General features: G+C 24.7%; 1 protein-coding gene across 2 annotated transcripts in view; it reads right to left on the reverse strand.

Annotated features, from left to right (window-relative positions):
- The window catches only part of LOC411670 (LON peptidase N-terminal domain and RING finger protein 1), a 67,705-nt gene that overhangs the window by 6,134 nt on the left and 43,754 nt on the right, over window positions 1–17,817 (reverse strand). For both annotated transcript variants that reach the window (XM_006570937.3, XM_006570938.3), the window contains exons 2-6: window positions 14,387–14,505; window positions 12,951–13,073; window positions 6,519–6,716; window positions 2,623–2,722; window positions 1,464–1,663 (exon numbers count right to left, since the gene is read on the reverse strand). In XM_006570937.3, coding sequence (XP_006571000.1) covers window positions 1,464–1,663; window positions 2,623–2,722; window positions 6,519–6,716; window positions 12,951–13,073; window positions 14,387–14,505 — 740 coding nt within the window. The remainder of the gene's footprint in view (window positions 1–1,463; window positions 1,664–2,622; window positions 2,723–6,518; window positions 6,717–12,950; window positions 13,074–14,386; window positions 14,506–17,817) is intronic.

Here is a 17,817-nt window from a genome sequence, read left to right on the forward strand (position 1 = left end):
TATAAGAGATTAGATCGTCGTTAGTAACGCAATCAAATTACTTCAAAGAAGTCTTATATAAGAGTGTGTTCGAATTTGTATATAATTAAAGTTTGAGGAAACATTTGACGTATCTGTGTTTGAAAATATATAAAAGATTATATCTTATAATGCAATTGAAAATTGAAAAGAAATGTAGTATGGAAATATGTTTGGTTTTGTAATTGGTTGAAATAAGGAGTTTGATGTTGGAAACATGTTGGTGTATTTATATTTGAAAATATATAAAAAATTATATTATCATTATGTAATGTAATTAAACGTTTTAAATTATGCATAGAAATATGTTTAATTATTTATTATAATCAGTTAAAATAAATTTGAAATTGTTAATAACATTATTATTCTTATGTATGAATATATATAAGAAATTTATTATTAATAACAAATAATAAATTTATCTCTACAAAAAAGCATTGTATTCTACGCTTAACGTATATCTCTAAAAAAAACCATAATTCGTTAAAAAAAATTATAGATGTCCAATAAAGAGGCACAATATATTTATTGTCTATAACAATAATATTATATATTGAAAATTAAGACACGTAATTGTTTTTTTTCTAAAATTAATAAAAATAGATGAAATTAATAAAAATTGTTTAAAATTTCCTCCTTGAAAAGGAATGAAATTTATCAATTTTTAACTACAGATGGTAAAGACGAAAGAAAGATTAAAAGGAAGGAAAAAGAGAAAAACAGGATTGCATGAGAGTAACGGTCACAAAGCGTTGCATAATAATGTAACACGATACGAGAAGGGACGGTTACGTGAAAGATACGGGATTGCAAGCCGCAAAATTTATTTAACGTGATTAACGATGATGCTCGCAGAGACAATTGGTAATGACAAAGCACGAATGCGGAAGCTCCTAACGGAGCAGCCATGGCGACCGCAAACAATAATCATTTCAATCTGCTGCATCATTAACCGCTAAGAAACATTATATCTCATTTATGGGCAGGTGTTCTTTTCTCTTCTTCCACGAAATATTGTAGTTTAAAATTAACTTCTCGTCTTATTAACCGATTACATGTATATATTAGAATTAACTATTTTATCATGATAATTAGAAATTTCATTATGCAGAAATATATTTTTTGTTCGATTATTTTATCTACTAATATTTTTTATTATATAATCTTTATTCAATTTTTATTTTATTCGATATTATAATTAAATCTTTGAAAATATGAATATTTGAAATGTGAAAAAGTAAAAACATATTAGAATATTAGTATTTAATAATCACGTTAGTGGCGTTAGTATCGCATCATCAGTCGCCATAGTTGATTTTAAAATAATAATAGCGAATTAATGTTATTAACATTAAAATTGTCCATTCTTCAAGTACAAATTTTTAAAAAATATTTAATTCGTTATTTTCAAAAATATTTAATTCGTTATATATTATTATACTTACATCAGCAAGTGAAGTGACGCACAAAGGACAGGCCGAGGAATAATCCAAGCAGCGATCCAAACACATCCAACAATACGTATGTCCGCATGGAGTTGTTACGGGTTTCCATAGGAGTCGACAACACAAGATGCAGTCCAATTCACCAGCTGTACCACCGGAAAGAGGCGGAAGGAGAATCTCGGCGGATCTTGTTTCGAGTCCTATGAAAAGTAACAATAACAAAGATGACTGCAATGTATATACTGCTATGTACTGCTATGTATGTACAATTCAATAATATTAACTATATTAAATTAATAATTTTAAATTTTAGAATAATATTGAAACAATTTTAGAAACGTGATTTCAAAATAATTGAAACAATTTTATAAATTAAGAAAAATTTAGAAATTAAAAACGAAAGATTTACATAACCTATATTTCACTCATTTCTCTCATTTGATAAATAAAGAAGAGAAATTTAGAAATCAGATGAAAACGAAAGATTTTTATACTAATTAGTTAGAAAAAGTCGAATTCTAAAAATTCGAAAGAATTAATAATAAGATAAATTTTAGAGATAAATGCAGCTTTGAATCTTTAATTGGATAGACACAATAAAAATCAGTTTGATTTATGTAGTGAATAAAAAATTGAAAACGTTATTAATTAGTAAGATCAGCAGAAATTAAATGAAAGAGATTTCTCTCGTGTTGCAAGAGAATATTGAATGAACTTTACTTTTAAGTAGCTTCGTCAATCTGTTTATCAATGGCACGTATTCAGCCTCGCATATCATGGTGCAACGTGGTTATTAATACGAAATGTCAGATAAAATTTAATCGGGTAACCTTTTCAGGTTGGAATTGAATTCTTGTAAGAAATATATTTAAGAAAATACATTTGCAAAAAAAAAAAATTCAAATAACATTTGATTCAATGTAAAATATTATATAATCTATCAAACATTGAGTATATAAATTAATGATAAAAACAATTATAAAATTATTATAAAACTAATATTTAAATCCACTTTATTTGAAATAAATATTATTATATAAATTATATTTTTTAATTATTTTTATTTATATTATTGTATAATATTCGACAAAAATTTTCAAATTTAAATTTATGTTATATCTGTAATACAGATTGCAATTTTTAAATTTTTTCAATTTACTTTTCAGCTTTTCAATGTCTTGGTAGAGATGATCTAGGCCAGCTTGAAGCTTCACGTTGTTTTGTGGGGCTGTGGTTGACAGGAGCCTTCTGCTAACAGTCTGCAATGAATCAACAAGCATAATTGGATTAAACGCGAACTTTAATCTCAAATTATTAGGATTGACACGATTAGAGGGATCCTTTCTTTGAAATACAATTCATCTTTATTCGAGACGACCTGAAGTTATTGCGTAACGTTTAATGGATTACCAGTTACGCAACCGTAAAATCTGTTCGAAACCTAATTCTTCGATATTTCGTTTCGCTTCTTTTCCATCTCATCGTTGCAATTACATTGTCGTTCACTTTTGCATCGAAGATCCAGATTGTTATTGTTTAATTGTTCAACTATAATGATATAAAAATTTATATTTTATTATATATTTTTTATAGAAATAATAAATTTTAATTTTCAATTTGGTTTTTCACTTCTATTTAATTTTTTACTATAAATAATGTTAAGTTTTAAATGTAATTTAATGTTTGATATTTTTAATAATTTTTTATTATTTATTCGTATATCGATTTTTAATCATTTTAAGATAAAAATAAAATTAAAAAATTTTCAATATATTGTAAACACAGATGATTTGTAATCATATCATTGGCTAACCTATTTCACTCTTTTAAATATTTACCTATTAAGTAATTATATAACAATATAGAACATATACAACAATGGAAAATAAAATGACTGATAATTAAATATGTCCAATGACTATTAGTTATCTAATCTGACCTAATTCATTTTTCCATTTAATTTTTTTTCATTATTAAATAATTACAAAATGCAAATTCAAGAATATTAAAAAAAAATAATAATAAGAATAAAATTCTATAAAGTTTAGAAATAAGAACAAGAGAAAGCGAGGAAATTCCAGGTTTTCTAAACTATAAAATCGTATAATTAAACATAATGAATAATTCTTGATCACCTAACCTAACCTATTTTATTCTCTTCTATCAAGTCATTATAAAATATACATCCAAACATATTATAGGATAATTAAGATAAAATTCCTTATTATCTAACTTACAGTTATCATCATACCAAATTTAACCTATTTTCATTTCCCTATTAAATAATTACTTGTCCAAAATAATATATAATATCAATCCTGTAATTGTGTAAACATATTAAAAGAGAAATAAAATAAGATAAAATTTCAGTGTCTAAAAATAAAAATAATAGAAAGCAAAAATAGATTTGTAATTAAATATTATTATTGCATATCTAACCTAACTTATTTTATCTTCCATTCAATTCCTCTCTTAAATAATTACAAAATACGTGTCCAAGAGTATTAAAAAAGAAATAAGATAGAGATAGGAGATTAGAAATAAGAACAATAGAAAGCGAGAAAATTCGAGACTTTGTAATTTGTAATTAAACGTGACATGCAATTATTGGTTAACGAACTGGGCTTATTATTCTGGCCGCAAGATTGATAGAGATAATTGAAACGTCGGATTTATATAAGTTCCAGCCAACTAGCCGCTTATTACAGCTTCAATATCCGTATTTCTCATTGATCTATAATAATTGCAAATTGATCTTTAATCACGTGCTTCTCACCGCGCGTATTATACATAGTGCACGTGACTTAGGAACGGGTACAGTAATCTTCTGGAAACAAAAAAGAAAAAAGGTGACTTGATCAGAACACTTGAAGAGTATAATCTGTTCGTGTCGTGTCATTTGAAAGTGAAAAAGAAAATGCGTGTTGAATTAAACAATTGTAATTGTTCTTTTCTGAGATTAAATGGTGATTAAGTACTTCGTTCTTTGATATTTACTTTGTTCGTTCGTGCGATTAAGTTGATTGTTCGCTTGTAATTAATTGGTCGACAATTTAAAATCGCTTTAAATAAAAGAAGAAGGAATTGAATTAAAGATCAAGAATTTTGAGAAATAAATTGAATTATTTGTTGGAAAATTTGAGATTTGGAAAAATTGTGATCCTTTTTTTCTTTTAATTATATCTTATTTGAAAAAATCATTATTGGAAAATTAGAGATGAAGAATTTTGAGTAATTAAATTATCTTTCTTTTTCTTTTTTTTTTTTTTTTTAATTATATCACATTCTTTTGTTTGTCCTCAATGTCCATTGCGAGAAGACAATTGATCAGAATTTTACAAGTGATGAATATACATGTAACAAGAGGAGAATGAAGTGATTTGATAAATTAATTGCAGTAGCATCGAAGTCAGCATGAAATTGTACCTGAATGATGATGTCACTTTTAAAACGGTCATTCAGTTATCACGATGTATAAGTATAACTACTCTGTATTAAAAGGAATGCAATGTCTAAAACATGTTACGTAAACGAACAATCTTTTCGAATGGAGAATAAAATTATTGTGCAATTCGAGTTAATTATCCATTCATATTTTTTTCCTTTTTCATTTTTTCACGGATTTAGATTTCTTGTTTTATTTGAAAAAAATATATAAATCGTATTAACACATATGCAGAACAAAGAAATAAAATAGTAATAATTTTCAAACATTTTTATTATAAGATTATCGATAATTCGAATTAGAATTGCGATTAATTTTTTATTAAATTTGATAATTCATAAATATACTTCGATAATTATCATAATATTACGTCATTTCTTGTATGTAATCACACACTGAGTGTTAATAAAACATCAAATTCTAAATATTCTTTTTGTAAGCAGTTTCTAAAAAATTTCAAACTTTTTTTCAAAATCTCTATTATTATATATTTTTTTATCTATTGTATCACTTGTTTTATTTGTTATATAATTTTTACAAAATCTTCAAAATGTCTATCCATATAGATATTAAAATTTCATATTGGAAATATTGGTCTATTTTACAAGAATATTCATCCCTAACATTGAAAACATTTCTTAGGCTAATTAAATTTATTTAATATTAATTTAGAATTAGAATTAGAATTAGAATTAGAATTTGTCAAAGTTAAAATTCACAATTATTTAACTTGTTTTAAAAAAGAATTATGACTCAAAAAATATAATAATTAAAGAGAATATATCTTACAATCATCCAATAAAATTGATACATTCTCAAAATTAAAAAAATCAAGTATTAATCATTCAAGTATATTCTTACAATTTTAATTTGAAATCTAATATGAATTTAATATATTTTTAACACATTATTAAATCTAAAAATTAATATACAGTATAAGAATTTAAAATTTTTCATATTCTTTTTCTTCAAAATCACAAAATTTTGATTTGATTCCATTGAAATTTATCAATATATATTGAGTTCTATATATATATATATTCTCTACATTTGATTTCCACTATAATTTCTATCACAATATATTTTGAGTCAAATTCCAGTATTAAATTCTCAAAATGAGAAAATTTTTCAATTTTTCAATTCAAGATTCAATTCAAGATTTTATAAATTCTATATTCTCTATATTTTCACTATGATTTCTATATTGAGTATTATATTTTCATTCTTATATTTGCATTCTAAGAATCACAAATAACAAATTCCAATATTATTAAATTCTTATTTGAATTCCACTGATGAGTTCCATCTATGATATTCATATTCAAATTCTCTCTAAATTACAATTTTTTATATTTTCATTTAAAGGATTATATTTTTCATTTCTAACAGGAAGACACATTATCAATTTTCCAAAATCATTTTCCAAAATTTAAGTTTAAAGAATCAAATATAAGTTCACTATACATTTCATATATTCACAAAATAATTCAAAATACCTAAAAAAAAAAAAAGTTCTTACTTGAATGAAAGATTTAAATATGAAGCACCGAATATAAATTCACATAGTAGTATTTCACAGTAAAAAATGAAGAAAGGAAGAAAATTCTTACCTGAGTGAATTCCTCTTCTCCACCGCTGCTGTTGTCTTCGCAATCGGAGGCATTGAACGCCGCCCTCCGGTTTCTTTTAGAATTAATCAACTGGTGGCGACTTCTGGCGCGCGACGCGCCCTCGGTCAGATTGTAAGGGGCACGTGATGGAAGGAGGCTGTATCGACGATGCCCTGACGACAACACTTTGTGCAGCACCTGAAGACAATAGCAAATAATATCAATCTTTTGTAATTGTAATGTGATTTGGAACGGTGAAAACCTCGTTCGTTGTCCAAGGATCATTCGAATTGCACAATAGAGAAATTCTGTTTCTACGATACAAATGGAACTGTCTATTTCGAAGAATTACGCGCCAATGTTAATTGCGTTTTGATTACGAATTCGCGTGGGATAAGTGATTTATATGTATAGGGTGTCCGTTAATAATTTGTAATAATTTTTCATTTATTATATTTGATGATATACGAGAAGAAAAAATCTTTTTTGCTGAAAATTAATTCGTCGAAACTTTTGAGGTTATATTTGAGGTTATATATCATATTGATTAATAATCTAATACATCTAATCTACATAATTTTTTTTTATTTGAAAAGAAATAGTCTTTTTTGATGAAAATTAATTCGTAGACAGTTTCTAGAATGTATATAGGGTGTTTCTTAATAACCCGTATAATTTTTCATATATTTACGATACATTTTAAGAAGAAATAATTTTTTCCGTAAAAATTAATTCGAAACTTTTGATTAATACTCGAAATTTTTTACATTGTAAGGAGGATGTTATATGTGAATAATCTTTGTGATTTTTTTTATATATTCGTGATATTTAAAAAGAAATAATTTTTGATAAGAATTGGAGATATGCCGAAATCTAAAATTTAAATCTGAAGTTTCGAAACTTTCGAAAATACGTTTGTTAATAATTTGCATAACATTCTACGAGAAGCAGTTTTTGATAAAAGATAAAACGGATGGATCGAAATTGAAACTTTAAGCTTTGAAATTTCCAAACATATACATAGAATGTTCGTAATAATCCGTACAAATTTTTATACATCCCTCACATTTTCGTGAAACACTTCTTGAAACTCAGAATTCTTATTTCTCTCCTTTCTTTTTTAGAGAAAAAAAAAAAAATTAGAATAAAATTTTAAAGAATTTTAATCTCGTTAAAAATAACCTATGTAGCCATCATTGGAATGTTATATCACGATAATAATCTATGTTTAATCGTACATTTTATAAATTATAACAATTACTAACAATAAAAGATAAACAGAAATAACAAGATGGTCACGAGTTTTAATTAACAGTTGACAGTTATAAATGTCTTCAAATTCCCCTTCATCGCGCAGATATCGACGAAGAGAAATATTTAATAACGGATCCTGATCGTTATCGTAAAAAAAAAAATTTTATATTCGTTGATCCTCGTTCGTTACTATTTTTTTTTTATCGTTTCGAATTACGTTTAAAACAAATATAATTCTCAATTTTAATCGATTTTATAATAAAATGATAATTTTAATTGATTCGACGATCGTTCAAGAGGCAGCCATTTTTTTTTTTTTTCGGCTAATAACGTAACGCAGGGGATACGATAAATTTTGTTTACACTCGATGTGATAACAGAACGTGAGAATTTTTCGATGTAAATGACAACACTTGGACTTCTAGAATGGCTATTATATAATAACAGTTCTATAATTATCCATGGTAACTTATAGGTACGAACAATGTACATCAATTGCGCAGCAATAACGTATCGAGCGTGATTACCTCTTCATACTTAATTTATAAGGCAGTTAAATGTTATGTATATTTCGTTTTAGCGCAAACTCAAGTTCAAGTACGATGAAACATCAATAATATTTCAAAAATTTAATATTCGTCGCGATTTTTCTTTTTTCTTCTTCTTTTTTTTTTTTTTGGTGGAAAATATTAAATCTCGATATATATCTCGATTTCGTCGAATAAAATTTTGATTTCTTTGAAAGGACAAAAAAATTTTTTTTTTAAATTTTTAACACGATTTCTTCAAATTTTTATTAGAGATTCAATTTGTTCTTCCTCGAAAAATTTCTTATCGCATGATTTCTCTAGAAATACGACTTCTCTAAAAATAAATTTCTGCAAGAATTTTTATTATTCGAGGCTGAGAATCGATTTTTTTTTTTTTTCGTCGATTCTTATATAAAAAGTTGATTTATATACTCGTCCATTAATTATATGTGCAATAATCTATAATTGAAATTAACTATTAATTACGGAGAATATCAAAAGAAGAATTTAGATAAGTTTAATTTTATTCGTGTTCTTTTTTTTTTTACATTATTTAGTGATTTATTACGAATTTAATACAGATTTCAAAAAAATTGAAAATCGTAATTTTCTCAATCAAAGATTTAATGGAAATAATTTATCAATTCTGATTTAAAATTGAGAAATATATTTTTTCTTTCCCTCTAATTTTAAGATTTTTTCATTTAATCTTGACTTTTTTAATAAAATTCAAGGAATTCTTTTTTTTTTTTTTTTTTAAACAACACCATATTTCTTCTTATATTTCGTTATAAGTCATGTTTTCAGAAAAACATGCATAATACCATGGTTGCATAATACCATGCATAAAACTTGTTTCAAAAAAAATTTGCAATCGTTAATTCAGTCCATTAATAACTAACTTTTAATTAAAATAAAAAAAATACATATGGCTTATATAACAGAAAATAATATTGATATACGTAGTCGTAGTTTCAATGATTTTATGAATCAAGTGATCTGCATAAGATAATAAATAAGATAAAAATAATATTAAAAATAAACGTAACGTTCGTTAAAAATTTTAAATTATATCTACATTGATAAATAACAAATTTACAACATTTGCTCTTCGTTATTACAAAAGAGGAAAAAAAAAAGAAAAATAAAAAAAAATATAAAAATACAATGAAATTGATAAAGATTTTGTGCAACTTCATGGAGGTTAAGCCGGATTCGAATACAATGGAGGAACCATTTTCGTTTGAAAAAAATAGTAGAGGGCTTTGCGATATTTGCCCTTAGACTCGAATTCTAGACGCGAGTAGAATAGATATTCAAGTGATTCCTCGAATCTTACATAAGTGTAGCAGTGCAGTTTACGTCAATGATTCTACCAGTCTCCATGTTATATAATGAACATTCGAAATTGAATTCGTCTTTCTTGCTCAATTCGATGGATGATTCCTAACCTATTTCTAATTAAGCGTCTTTTCTGGCAACGTCGTTAATCTCGATTTATTTTTCGATCGATCGATTGTCGGTAGTTTACTGTAGAAGCTCTATATAGGAGATTTTATAATTTTAATTAAAACATTGTTTTCTAATATTTTTTTGAAGTATTGAAGTTTTTTTTTATTTACTATATTAGTAAATGAAGTGTAACGCTTAATTTTAATATTGAAATTTTCAATATATACTAATAAATACATATTTTTTAATATTTTATCTTTTATGTAATTTATAATTATATATATTTGTATATAAAAAATATCTTAATGATCATTAAAAGTTACCTTTTATGTGATCACGAAAGGATTAATAACAAATAATTTTCTTCTCATTTTATCTGAAATATTTTTCGCTACGAATAACATCGAGAAAACCGAAATATCACAATTAGATGAGACACTTTGTACATTTGCAATAAAAACAGGTAATATTCAAAAAAAAATTAATTAAAAAAGAAAATCCAAACAAGAAACAAAAAATATATATATATATATATATATATATATAGAAAAATTTGAAGAATATAAAGAGAAAAACTATAACCACGATTTGTATAACGAATTCGATTCAAATGTATCAAGTTGCACGTGATTACACTGGCCTTGTCTTCAATGTGGACTAGCCTTGGGTCACTCACCTGAAGATAGAGGCTTATTGAAACAAACGATCATCGACTGGTGCGGCATCTGTGAGATCAACAAGGAAATAAATTTGCTTTTCTTTTGTCTTGGATCTTACATTTTTTTTCTTTTCTTTTTTTTTCTTTCTTTGGAATATATAGGACTGGTTCGCGAATTTATTATACAATAAAGAATTGAATTGTACGAACAAGTCTGCCTAATGATTCGAGATATTCATGAATATCAATTTGTTTTAGATATTTAGATTTATTCGTTATTTTTGACATCTATAGTAAACAATTCTTTGGTAAGAAAAAAAGATATTGTTGAAATTCATTAGATAATTATTAAAGTCTAAAAGATAATTATGATAATTTAAATTAGTTGTTGGTTTTTTCTTTTTCTATTTTTTCTAGAAATGTTAAAGCTATTTTTAGTATGTTTACAAATTGTTTAAAATGTTTACAAATTTGTTTAATCGTGATCTATGATATTGGTAAGTATGATTTTTATAAATTAAATTTTAGTAATGATTATATTTATATTTTTACTTCTTATATACAGTTTTCTTAATGTATATTATTTTCTTAATTATATTTAAATCTTATTTTATAATGAAATTAAATAAAAATAAAAAATTCAATATAGATGTATAATTAAATCTTATATAAAGACAAAGACAAAAATAAATAATTAATAATTAATAATTTGTATTTATGTCACTCAAAATAAAACTATTTTTTTCACAAATTTTTTTTTACTTGACAAAATAATAAAATACCTAAAATATTCTTTATTCTCTACAAATTAACAAATATTTAAATTTAATATTGCAATAAAAATACTTTAATTCTGACAAATCCTTACTATTATCGTATCTAAAAGAATTAACAACTGAATTCCCTTATAATCAAATCAAATATTAGCCAATAAAAATTCAATATTTACATCCAAATTAATTATAATTAAATCCTATATAAATATATAACTGTTTAAAATAAATTCTATACAAATTACATAAATATAAAGATAAGATATAAATATTAAAAATTAAAACAATCTAATTACATTTTAAATATTTGTTACTTTATTTTTAACTTTGATTTTCTCATAATCATCATATTTTCAAAAATCAATGATTAGATTCATATATACTTGTCTTACAATTCATAATAAGGTAAATATAAAAATTCACCAGATAATAGAAAATTCAATATATACAAATATCTAAGATTCTATATACAATTTATTTTACACAAGTATTGAATTAAGTATTATATTCATAAGTTACATAAATGCAAAGATAAGTATAAAATATTTAAAACAATTGAATATTTTGACTACATTTCAAATATTCGTTGTTTTATTCCAACTTTGATTACTTTCACGACCATCATCATATTTTCAAGAGTTAACGACTGGATAGACGTGTACAATTCTTTCTTCCACGGAACGAAATCCTCTTTGAGAGGAATCCTAGAGCATTTATTCTCATTTTAATATGGTTGAAATGCACGGTATAGTGAAAGATCAAGATACCAGCGATGGAGTCACGAGAACGTAGTAGGCAGAAAAGAAATGGATGTGTGTGCTTGACAGCATTTCCGGTACGGTCTGAAGTGGTGTAGCTTAATGACTCGGTATATGATAGCCAGGTGAGTGACCCGTCCCCAGGGCAATGATAACTATACCCGCGGGCAGAGCATGCTTGTTTCGCTCTGTTCGTCGCGTGACAATTTCTTTTTCTCCAGGTCTTTTATTTTCGTGCCAACTATTGTAATCGTGCTCATTTTTTTTTTTTTTTTTTTTTTTTTAGGATTATGCATATGAGAAACGCAAAAGATAGGATAATTGAAGAAAAATGTATAATGGAAAATGGATATTATTTAAGGACACCAAGTTTTTATAAAATCATGATTCTATTTTTTTTTTTTTTTTTTTTTGAAGTTTGAGAATGATTGTATATGAAAAACGTGAGAAATAGGATAATTGGAAGAAAATGTGTGTGGAAAATGGATATTATTTAAAAGTACCAAGTTTCTAGAATCATGATTCTCTGTCTTTTTTTATTTTTTTTTTATTTTTTTTTTTTTATTTTTTTATTTTCTTTTAGAGATTTGATAAAGATACAAAGATAATTGGAAAAGAAACATATTTTATTTAAGAACAAATTTTTATGTAAAAATTAATGATATTAATTTATGATATTGTAAATTTTTTAAGCATCTAATTTTTATAATTCTATACATTTATAGTTTTATTAGTCTCACTTTAAAAAACATGAAAAAGATTTAAAGCAAATTTAAATGAAATCTTTGAAAAATTAAAGAAAGAATCTTAAATATAATTTAATATTCAAAATTTTCACTTAAACAAAAGAATAAAATATTAAATTACAACAATCCTATATTTATTTGATATATATATATATGTGTCTTAAAATCATAGATTTTTATAGGAAGGGCAAGGGCAAAGATGAACACTGTTCATAGAACAATAATAAATAACATTTAGATTGACGTAAAAAATCGGCATACCTTGATTAATTCGTGACGCACAGCTTGCGGATTCTTGTCAATAGCGACGCTAATGCAAAGAGCAAACAGTGCCTCCTCGTGTCTTCCTAGCGCGGACAAAGCCACCCCTCGTCTGTAATGACCCTGTTAATATATAAAAGAAATTTTAATAGTTTTGAAGTTCTTTTTATAAATATAAATACATCTATATATATTCTTATATCTTATAAATAAATCATTTGAATGAATCAAAGCTTCAGACAGTCAAAGTTAAATTGAAATAATAAGAAATATATTAATTGTAAATATTATTATAAATACAATTTATTATAGTAATAAATTGTAGGATTTTAATGTTGATTCTCAAAGAAAATTTCTTTTACTCGTCACGTTTCTTTATAAGCTTGTTTTGAATCAGAGATCTGAGCTAACCTATTTAGGTTAGGAAGTAATATGTTACGCGTGGTTTAAGAGGGTTTGGTTTGGGATTGGGTTGGGATGGAGGGACAATACGTCGCCAAACATGTGATCGAACAGTGTGCCAAGTGGGAGAAACACAGGGTGCCTTCCATACGAAAAAATTCAATTGAACGAAATTTTTATGAAAGCAAGATTTTCTATTCCTAATAATTTATATATAACATTCTTAAATATCATTTTTATATTTCTTAATTTTTCATTTATATAAATCATTTTTTTAAATAAATTTTTATACTAACAATATTAAATTAATAATTTATAACTCTCTTCTCTAATTCTGATTATAACTTTTCTATTCCTAATAATTTATATATAACATTCTTAAATATCACTTTTATATTTCTTAATTTTTCATTTATATAAATCATCTTTTTAAATAAATTTTTATACTAACAATATTAAATTAATAATTTATAACTCTCTTCTCTAATTCTGATTATAACTTTTCTATTCCTAATAATTTATATATAACATTCTTAAATATCATTTTTATATTTCTTAATTTTTCATTTATATAAATCATCTTTTTAATAAATTTTTATACTAACAATATTAAATTAATAATTTATAACTCTCTTCTCTAATTCTGATTATAACTTTTAATAATTCGATTTAAAAACGGATTAATGGAAAATATAGAATCTCCATTGTATTAAAAAATGTTGATTAAAAATTGTATAATAAATAAATAAAAAACTTCAAAATTTTAAATCAATTATTATATTCATGCATTAATAAAATAAAATCACAATTATTATTATGTGAAGATAATATTAAAAAAGTTTTTTCACTCCACACACAGTCAAAAAGTAAAATTTATAATAAATAAAAAAATATATTAAATTAAGATTAAGATTAAAATTTGTTCATTCATTCAAAATCAAAACTAAATGTATATGTGTACAACGTGTAAAACTATTTGTATTACTATTCGTATCCTAACGCGATAATATATACAGGAAAAAGGAGTTTCTCACCTTGCCCCAGTCCGGTCGTAGTCTAACAGCATGATCAGCATCCGTGAGGGAGGCTTGAGGTCTATTCAGCAGGAGCAAAACGTGAGCCCTGTTGCTAAGATGGAGTGGGCTGTTTGGCGCTGAAACAGGAGGAAACACGAACATAAAGCATTGCTAGAATATTGACTCCAAAGAGTTGGAGATTGGGAGGTGCTCTTGGCAACAAAATCGCCCCTTTTGTTCCATTGGAAACCTTTTTCCCTTGATTAAATTGTGGAAAAGATTTCACGTGACATGTGTAACAAAAATTATTAGTGTTTTCATACTTTACAAATAGATATTTAATTTTTTTAAAATTTCTAATGAAAAATTTAGAATAATATTTTATATTATTACCTGATAAATATTTATTTGCTTTGTATCTTATAATGAATTTCTTTTGTAACAATGATATTGCCATTTTTTAAAATAAAATTTTGTTTACCATACAGTGCAAATAAACATTGTAATTTAATAAATATATATAATTTATTTTAATATATATATATATTATTTTAATATATATATATATTATTAATAAATATATATATATAATTTAATAATTTAATAAATAATCGATACTATATAAAGAATTTTAAAAGATTCGAAGACAAAAATATCTTCATTTATAATTTTACTCCTGATGAATACAAACATCCATACATCCGAAACTCACTAAATCATTAATTCCTGTTCTTAAATCGTTATTCAATAAACGTCCGTGTCATCGAGATTTCGCGACGAAAATGTTGAACGGGAAGCCACTTTGTTTGAATAATGTATAAAGAAACTAGTAAATTAAGAAATTAGTTGGTCGTCGCGGAATTTTCAATTATTTTGGATCTTTTCTGAAAAGAATAATATGAATTGACAGATTATTTGTTTATCATCGATTATATTGTCGATTGATACATTAATAAAATAAATACAATGACTAACCAATAAACCGATGTTACTTTTATAGGTTATGTTACTCGTCAATCTTTCATAACAAGTTTTAAACCTTTTAAGAAAAGATAAAATTAACAAAGTTTTTATTCGCAAAATTAAAATTGCCAAATTTAACAAAATAGGATAATAATTACCCAATAATATGCAATTCGATGCAATTCGTTTTATAAGTTATGTACGAAGAGGAATGTTGTGTAACACAAGCGTAGGCATATCGCCTCAAATTTATTCCGAAAGCATGCTACGTGTTAAATCATTTTTTTTTTTTTTTTTTTTTTTTCATTGATTTGACCTTCGTCCAGATTTAATCCAAGGAATATACATAATATAATAATTTTTTTAACGAATTATATAAAGACGAAAATCTTGTATTTACAGTGCAAAATATGATAATTTAAATTTGAATTAAACAGTAATTAATTAGATTACAAAAGGCATTAGATTATAAAATTATAGATTATATAATTATATTTTGGTCAAACTTGACAAAATCGATTTGATAAAATCTTTGAATTAATTATATTTGTAATTGCAATCAAATATTTCTTTCTTAAAATTCATGAGAATTATTATTGAAGTATTTAAAATTTTTTTGAAAAAACAGCAAAAAATCTTATGCAAAATTTCAATGTTTATTATAAAGAAACATAATTTAATTTAATATAATTTAGAAGAAAAAAATATTAATTTTTAATTTGTTGTATTAAATATTAATGTTTAATTTGTAATATTCTTCCAAATTTCTAGACATTATTTCTTTGGAATAATGCAAATTGTAATTTAATCAATTAAAATATTCTAATTATTATTTGAAACTTTTAATATCTTTATTTAAAAAAAAATCTAATTTTAAATTTCTAAAAAACACTAAAAAATATTTTTAAAAAAATTTTTAAAATATTAAAAATTAACATAACTTACATAACATAAAAGAACATGAAATATCATCAAATATCAACATATCTCAAGAGATAAAAAGAAAATGTTTTATGAGAAGATTTAATTAAGAACAGAGCATTAACACAAGATTATAATATCAAAAAGTCATTAGATTCATTTTGAATGTAAACAAAAACAGTTTGAGTTATCCCTCTCATGTATTGATCATAGAAATCGATCTATTGCAATGTTTTTATCCTATAACTTATTCAAGGTAAAGTTTACTATGAACGAGACGTTCGTGTATATAAACTAAATGCGAAGACTTACGCTACGGAACATCGTATAACTTTCTCGAAATAGGTTTGTACGCGGTCATGATTTCGATGGCATCCGTTCCTCTAAGTTAAACTGCACGTTCAACTGCAATGTATGAAAACGTTTCATTCTTCACAATTTATTATCATTTTTAATATACCTTTTTTTTTCATTTTATCTTTTCTTTTTTTTTTTCTAATTTTCTAATTAATTTGAAATTGCAGAAAAACTATCTCCTTTTCTTCAATTTCGATGATTTTTAAATATATTATAAAAAACAAGATTCTGAATTATGTTGATGCATACTTTGTCGTATAATATAAGCAGCATTATAACAATATATGTGACAGCAATTCTTTTTTTGCAAATATCTCGAAAACTGGAAAAAAGAAAAAAATTGTTTAAAATTTCATTTTTTATGTATTATAATTCCTTGTCTTATAATTTTTAATCAAAAAATATTGTAGAATCAGAAAATATTTTAATTTCGTTCAAAATTTCGTACGAATTGATCAAAATAAAATTGCAAAGAAATGAAAATACTCAGATTTTTTGCTATTTTTATAAAATAAAATTTACTATTAATTTTAAAATTTATATGACATGCTACACTTCCATTACATACTTAACCTAACTTATTTTCTATAAAAAGCTTATATCTCAAAAATTATAAGGCAAAAAATTAAAAATTATTGACATGGAATATAATAATTCCATTTATAATTATAAAATAAATATATTTTTTTATTAAAGAATTTTCTAAAATAATTATGATATTCTAACCTCTAGCCAAAAAATTAAGAATACTCACAAGTTTCGATATTTTTGTGCTTTAATAAAATCTAATAATAATTTGTATTAATTATTTTTATTAATTATAAAAGATTCGTTAGAAACTTGTATTTTTTAAATATTTAGATTTCATAAAACGCATTAATGAAAAACTTTTATTCAACATTCGTGGAATTATTTCAACAAAACTTCTATTCTATAACAAAGTTACAAGAATTGATCAATGCCAATCGCGTTCGATCGGTAACAAAGGAATCCGGTTAATCGAGTATTCATATTGTCGCGAGAAGCGCGTTTAAAGAAGATTTACGAGAATGCAGTGGCCGCGGTCACCGTTGATAAATGGAACTCGATGAATCGGTTCGACTTGGCATTGGCGGTGATCAAGCGTGGCGGAAATTCGTCCTCGACCAGGCAAGGGTCTCTACTCGACGGAGGCAATGACATTGTGACCAATGCCAGGATGTATCGGC

The sequence above is a fragment of the Apis mellifera genome, linkage group LG6, assembly GCF_003254395.2.
Source record: "Apis mellifera strain DH4 linkage group LG6, Amel_HAv3.1, whole genome shotgun sequence".
Taxonomy (NCBI): Eukaryota; Metazoa; Arthropoda; class Insecta; order Hymenoptera; family Apidae; genus Apis; species Apis mellifera.